Source organism: Elgaria multicarinata, chromosome 1 (genome assembly GCF_023053635.1).
Source record: "Elgaria multicarinata webbii isolate HBS135686 ecotype San Diego chromosome 1, rElgMul1.1.pri, whole genome shotgun sequence".
Taxonomy (NCBI): Eukaryota; Metazoa; Chordata; class Lepidosauria; order Squamata; family Anguidae; genus Elgaria; species Elgaria multicarinata.
This window is the reverse complement of record NC_086171.1, coordinates 88,625,899-88,633,425: the sequence shown is the minus strand read 5'-3', so window position 1 is coordinate 88,633,425 and position 7,527 is coordinate 88,625,899. Positions and strand designations below refer to the sequence as shown.

The 7,527-nt window shown below is 43.4% G+C and overlaps 1 protein-coding gene across 4 annotated transcripts in view; it reads left to right on the top strand.

The window, feature by feature from the left end:
- The window catches only part of USO1 (USO1 vesicle transport factor), a 306,934-nt gene continuing 299,407 nt past the window's right edge, over positions 1-7,527 (top strand). For all 4 annotated transcript variants that reach the window (XM_063131566.1, XM_063131573.1, XM_063131582.1 and 1 more), the window contains exons 1-2: positions 1-137; positions 7,120-7,206. In XM_063131566.1, the coding sequence (XP_062987636.1) occupies positions 72-137; positions 7,120-7,206 (153 nt within the window). In that variant the 5' untranslated portion in view covers positions 1-71. The remainder of the gene's footprint in view (positions 138-7,119; positions 7,207-7,527) is intronic.

Below are 7,527 nucleotides of genomic sequence, written 5' to 3'. Positions count from 1 at the left end.
TGCTGCTGACGGGGCCCGAGTGAGAAGTTGCGGCCTAAGAGCGTTGGGAGCGAGGAGACCGGCCCGGGAAGATGAACTTCTTGCGGGGCGTCATGGGCGGCCAGAGCGCTGGGCCTCAGCCTTCTGGAGCCGAGACGGTGAGTCAGGCGGCCTGGCGAGGGAAGTTTGGGTCTCAGTATAACCGCCCCACTGCTCTCCTCCTCCGCACAGTTTCCTCAGCTCCCCGCTTCCCGGCTGCATTCCCACGTTACACGCCCTCGTTGTGCCCCACCTCGTACAACAGGGACGTTTCACTCGTTCTGGGGCGGGTGCGCGGACGTCTGACAGAGAAATGCCGCCGGTGTTGCCTCTCTGAGTATACCTGTGTGCTGTCGTGCTTCTTTCCAAGTGTACACGCAAAACAGGCTTGATGTGTGCACGTAAATAAAACGTATTGCAGGAAGTCGTGTCTATATAGTATGCGTGTTTGCTTGTTTGTTTTTCACATCTTGCATCCTCTAAAAAGATCCACTAACAGTAATGCATGGAGCAGCTAAATTAGGGTGACCCAATGAAAAGGAGGACAGGGCTCCTGTATCTTTAACAGTTGAATAGAAAAGGGAATTTCAGCAGGTGTCATTTGTATATATGGGGAACCTGGTGAAATTTCCTCTTCATCACAACAGTTAAAGTTGCCCTCTTTTAAATGAGGTCACTATAGTATAGCTCCTGCACCTTTAACTGTGGTGATGAAGAGGAAATTTCACCAGTTTCCCCATATATACAAATGATGCCTGCTGAAATTCCCTTTTCTATGCAACTGTTAAAGATACAGGAGCCCTGTCCTCCTTTTCATATGGCCACCCTAGCAAAATTCGACATTTCGGTGGTGCTTCGTCTTCACTTCATATCTGACCGTCTCCATGACTTTGCATAACATGCCACCTTCGCTCCTGTGACTTGAGGACAAGTATTGTGACCAGCTATTAATTTTATTTTTGTATTTATATTTATTTATTGCATTTCTATACCGCCCAATAGCTGGAGCTCTCTGGGCGGTTCAGAAAAATTAAAACCATTCAAAGTATAAAACAACAGTATAAAACCGTAATATAAAATACAATATAAAAGCTCAACCAGATCACAACAGCAGCAATGCAAAATTACGAATTTAAAGCACCAAGTTAAAATTTATTTATAGACTGTTAAAATGCTGGGAGAATAAAAAGGTCTTCACCTGGCGTCTAAAAGCATATAATGTAGGTGCCAAGCGAACCTCCTTAGGGAGCTCATGCTGTTGTCCATCTGTCTCGTGCAGTACACCTGTTGCCTCCTTTCTCTAATTTTTCCTTGTTCCATCTTAGTTTGTTTCAATGACACTGGTAGTGTTTAATGTTCATGCAATTTCTCCTTTTAACTCTCATGTATCACTATGACACTCTCAAACAATAATAACAACAAAAAGGACCTCCCGCCCACCCTATTAGGCTGTTCAGCTCCCTTATCTGTAGTAACCGGTGTATGTTTCTACTTTTATTTATTTATTTGTTACATTTTTATACTGCCCAATAGCCGAAGCTCTCTGGGTGGTTCACAAAAATTAAAACCATATTTTACTTGTATATGCAAGTCATCTCAATGTATGTCTCTGGGGTACAGTAGGTAATTCGCTCTTGCCCCCTGAGGCACTACTTTGTGTCACTTGTGAGCCACTAGTCTGATTGGATCGCTGGGTTCTAATAAAAAAATAAAGTAGATTCTGCAAGCCTGAAGTCTGGTTTGCCCGTTTCAAACCAGTCCTTCAAATTATAGCTAATGTATAAAGAGGGGTGCACAAAAATTCCTTGACCTCCTACCTATATTGCCAGATTCCTTCCCCAAGCAATCCTTATAGAGCTTTTCCTTTCCTTGCTGGTAGCAGCAGTGAGGAAAGATCCATTAGGATCCCTGGAATCGAGAGTGGAGAGTGAAGAAAAGGCGTTCCACTCCCTCCCCAGAGATCCTGATACAAATTGCTCTTTCCCCATCGGTGCTAGTAGTGAGGAAAGAGTGATCTGTATCAGAATCACAGGAATATGTGTGTGCGTCTATGTGTGTGCATACACGTGTGCTGTCTCTGGGCTTCTCGAAAGAAGTGATTTATAGCATGCTTGTGACTGGCTACTCATGCAAGATTGCAAGTCGATTTCATGATGTTGTCAACAAACAGGATGTCTCCCGCAGTTTCCCCCCTTATTTCATTTTTTAATGGTGCAAAATCGGCAGTGTGTATAGCTATTATTGTGCTGTGAACTTGCCAAGGACAGACTTTCCCTGCTATCAGAGGGAGAAAAAGGTAAAATGCCTGCCTACAACAAAGGGGGATAGGTCTGATCCCCCACCCCACCAAGAGCACCCTTTAAGTTCAGTGGGGCTTACTCCCAAGTAAGTGTGCCATGGAAACATAGAGGGTTCTATAAGACCACAAGAATGACCCTTCATTATTCTAGATTAAGTTGTACTAGTTTTAAATCCAATGTGATTATTTTTAAATTATTTTTCTTCCTTCTGTTGGTTTGTGTTAGCAGATCCCCATGTGTCTACTCAGAAGTAAGCCCCATTGTGTTCAGTGGGGCTTACTCCCAGGTAAGGTTGTAAACTTACAGCAGATGAAAACAAAACTCACCCCCTCCCGACTCCTTTAAACACATGCCAGAGAGGGAGGGAGGTGTTCCCTCAATTCAAATATGTCTGTGGTTTAAAGGGGCCCTGAGAAACAGCAGGATATTCTGCCTTGTTACCCCTTTCTTCCCATGTAATGCAGCCTATATCAATTACGCCAAAGAACCAGGAAGCATAACAGCCCTGGTAAACAATGCAATTTCTGTTAATATAGAGATGTTCTCTGTCACTTCAGCCAGCATCACATGTGGCCCTTAGGACTGAAATGGTTGTTCATCCCTGAGATAAACAATGCACCAGGTATTTTATTATATTTAGCGATATATAAATACCACAAATAAATAATAGGGCCACAACCTATTTGTTGCTGAAGAGCTTCCATGTGCTTTAACATCATTCTGAACATGATGACAAACTAAAAAAAGCAATGTTGCGAAGAGTCTAACTCAATTTATCTGTGAATGTAGGGTTCTTGTTCCCTTATCTTGGTGCAGAGGTTGCAGTAGAAGAAAATGTCTTGTGACCTTTGATCATACTAATGTGTCCAAGGAAAAACAATGCCTCCCCATTTTATATTCTGAAATTTCATAGTACAGATGCATTTGTTGTTAAAAATGCTGCTAGAGAAGTAGCTTCCATGTTGATGTGCTAAAAACTTTAACAAGATTATACCTTATACATTGGACTAAAACAGGTTTAAGTTTTTTTCTCAATATGAATGGTGTTTGTGGCAGCACATTGGACAGAAGGGAAATATCCATTTTAACAATGGGAGCACCATACAGATTTTTTTTTTTGCATGTGATTGATAGTGTTTGTGTAAGACTATTCTGTATAACTGTTAAATCAATTTTCTGAGGCTCAGAGAATTGCATCCTCTTTTCATTTTTTTTAAAAAAGCAAGTTCAATCTTGATAGGCTGCAAGACTGAGAGGAGGAGGAGTGAGCAGTGAGTCTGTGTAACTCTTTCCCCCTCCTGTAACTTTTCAGCTTAAAGCCACCCTCCCCAAGTTACTTTTTTACCTGCAAGGGATAAAGCATACAGGTATCCTGTATTTCCTCTCTCCGATTGATCTTGCGTTGAGAAAGGGGAAAGACTCAAGCAACTTTGTTCAAATTCACAGCCTGTTCAGGCTGAACTCAGTTAAAAAAAACATGGAGAGAAGAAATATGAGATTCCAGTTTAAGCTAAAATACTATTATAATGAACAATAAATATCTATGATGGAAGCTTAGATTTGAGCAAAACTCTATTGTCAATTTGTTCTAAGTCAATCAGGGCTATAAATCTATTTGTGAGTGTTTGTGACCATAGTTGGGAGCATCTCCTGACAAGATGGCTGCATCCCTCGATAATGGAGAGCTAGTGATTGTCAAATGTGCCCCAGGTATAAGCCAGTATACTATTTGGAAAAAACAAGGCACAACCTATAAGTTGGTTTAACTAGGGTCATGTTTAACATCAGACATCTTCCGTAAAGCAGCTAGCTGTGTGGGATGTGATTGAGGTAGGAGCCCCTCCTATGCTGACCCTAACATGCAAGCCTGCCCATCCCGGGCTAAAGCCAAATTTTGTCTGAATCCCTGCCCATTCATTACACCTTTATGTGTCAAGGAAGGTCCTCCTAATTCACTACACCTGCAAGCCCCCCAGTGTGAGCCAGTTATGTAAGCCAGTTAAGCTTTAAAGAGGAGACCTTTCCTCTGCCATAGAGCCCCAAAGCCGTGAGGGACTAGACTATCCCAGAGTACTCTAGGATGCTTTAGGGTGCTCCCCTATTCTAGGAAACATTCTTCCTTCTTGCGTTGGCCTGCTTAACATGACTGCCTATTAAAGCTGTTTGTATAACAGTGCAGTGTAAAGTAGTCCAAAAAAGAAGAAGAAAAAAAGCAGGGAACTGCACCCAGTCCAGGCAGAAATTCCTGTTGGCCCCGAAATGACCAGTCTGATCTACAGTGTAACTATTGGCAAAAATGCTGCACCACCAGAAAAAGAAGTGGTTTCCTAGGTTATACCATCTTTAATAACCTCTGGCCATGTCCAGGTGCACGACATGTGGATATAGCATGGACTTGTATGTTGCGCCATCTTGTTGCACTTCTGTGATGGCCATAGAACTACCCCATCAAGTAGTTTGGAAGGCTGGGACCAGACTTTAGTCACCTTATTGGTGCTGGTCTTGAAAATGATTTGGTGAATTCTGCAGCCTTCCTCCTGAAAAAAGGCATGCCAATAGCATATTAAGCAGAAACTCATTTTAGGGAAGTATGACCTTTTTGATTCCCTTGGACATTTTGATGGCATTCAGTATCATTGATCCTGGAATCTGATTTGGTCACTTTGCTGGGGTGAGGCTGAGAGTCACTGCTTTGTGGTAGTTCTAGTCCTAGAGGGCCAGTCTCTGGAGGTGGTACTTGTGAGACTGCTGATCCAACCCATGCCCTGTGGTTTATGGGGTGCTGCAAGGTTTGTCTCCCATGGTGTTTAACTTCTGTATTGAACTACTGAGCAGGGTCATCTGGAGGTTGTGGCTAAAAACTCATTAGTAGGTTGGTGATACTTGGCTCTACCTCCTGTTTCCATCCCCTGACAGGAGGTGACATCTGAATTGGTATGATGTACCTTCTGTGAATGTGCATGTGTGCAATGGCAAGTATTTGGAAGGTTCCTCCATTCACTATGGAAAGTAAAGTAATCTGTTCCTGCTTATTCTGAGGTAGACATTACTGATACTTACATAGAGATATTTCACCCTCCCAGGGCCGGTGCTACCATAGAGGCCACTCAGGCGGCCGCCTAAAGCGCCAAGCTAAGAGGGGCGCCGGGCACAGCACAGCACTCACGCGCGTTGGCTGTGAGCTGGCCCGGCCCGAGGATTCAGCTGGGCCTGGGCGGGCGAGATGGTGCCCCATGCCTGCCCAGCCGAAGCGAAGCTGGGGTGGGGCAGCTCCAAGCTCGGACTTCTGGAATGCGCCCGAAAGAGAGAGAGAGAGAATGTATGGATGAATGGGGTGCATGGGGTCTTTGAGTGAATGCATGTGTTCATGCGTGTGTTTGTTTGGAGTGAGTGATGCCGAGTGTGTGTGTGCGTGAGTTGGGGGGATGATTTGGAGGTGATATTCCTATTAAATAATGCATTTTAGACCCATAGATGTTCCTGTCCAATTTGTTTGCTATAATTGGCATGACATATTTCTTGTACTTTAAAATAAATTTAACAGTTTCAAGTTTTGTGCTTCTTATTTTTTCTAGGAAACATGTTCTTAAAAATCAAAGTTGGCATTTTTGGGGTGGGGGTGGGGTGAAAGTAGCTCACCTTGCCTAGGGCACAAAATAGTCTGGCACCGGCCCTGCGACCCTCCTTATTATGCTATGTCTTTGCCTTCCTGCTCTTCCTCAGAGATGAAAACTAAGGATAAAGGCATTAAAACTCCTAAGGATAGAGCAGGAGATATTCTTAAAAGTTTCAAATAGCCTTCTTTTAACAGCCTAATTCTCTACATGTCTATTCAGAAGCAAGTTCCAATGAGTTCAAAAGGGGTTGCTTCCACAAATAGCAGCTGTGGGGAACTTCCACCCACCCACCCCAGGCCTCCCCATATGGCCTGCGGAGGCCCAGGCCATTCCTGAAGCCTTGCCCTTTGAGAAAGGGAAGGGAAGAGAGAAGCCAGCTCTTTTGGGAGCTGCTGCATTAAGGTGCCTAGAGCACCTTGAAGTGATAGTTCCTGAAGGCTTCCCTTGCTGATGAGAAAACGGAGGGGTGAGGAAAATCTCAGACAGAAGCCATAGTCTCTAGGTGGCTGAAGTGCTTTGTGGTTGCAATTCATAATGAATCTCTTCTTTGCTGTTGCTCAGCTATTTCTGGTCAGCTGAGCTGTGTGTGTGTTTGGGGGGGAACTATAGACAGGGGAGGTTTAAATCACTGTGCAGGGAGAAGGGGTATTCTTTGCAAAATCTTGATGGAGGCAGGTGGGATTACAGATTGCATGCATGATTCATCTTATGAAGCTTTGTTCTGGTCTCAAATGTAAATTTATGCGTAGAGGTTGCTGTTTTGCAGGGGCCCACCCACCACTAGAATGCAGTCCCCAGAAGTTTGTCTGCAAGGGAATGTGTCGCTTAGATTGAAAAAGGATCCCTAACCCTGTTATATGGGACTGCAACCCCTGTTATATGGGACTGGAATTTAAACTTGAAACACTGTTAATCCTATCCTCAAGAAATACAACTACCTCCTGGTTTTGCTGTAACTACAGTATTTCTTTTGATTCTTAAAATAACATATTTCTGATCGATGAGACTTTTAATACTTTTAACATCTTTCATTAAAGTTGATGGAACCAATTCAGTTTCAGCTCTGGTGACCTTTCAGTGTTAACAGTTACTTATGCAGCTCATGGATAGAAAGAGAGAAGACATTTACAAATAGCACAATTTTCTGAAACTATTTCTAAGTTGCTTTTTCATTCCTCTTATAGATTCAGAAATTATGCGACAGAGTTGCATCTTCAACATTACTTGATGATCGCAGGGATGCTGTACGTGCACTAAAATCTCTTTCAAAGGTATGTATGTTTTGTCCATTACGTAAAGCCTCAACTTTGTGATCCAGTTCAGATGTAATGGCTACCTAGGGTTCAGTGACTGGCCTTTGGAGTGCTAGCTGTCAAGAATCTCCCACTAGGGCTTTTAGCGAGGTAACAGACTCACTGTGCAATCCACAAACTCTTTATTCACATCTTCACCACTGAAGCAACTATAAAAGCTAAGAGCTGTCCTTTAGCCTAATTTGCAAAGTAAAGCTTTTGGTAAGAGAGTTACTGAAAGCAAGGCAGTTAGTTGCCTTTCGACTTGGGATGGGTTTCCCAATATGCTTGGCTGGCTTT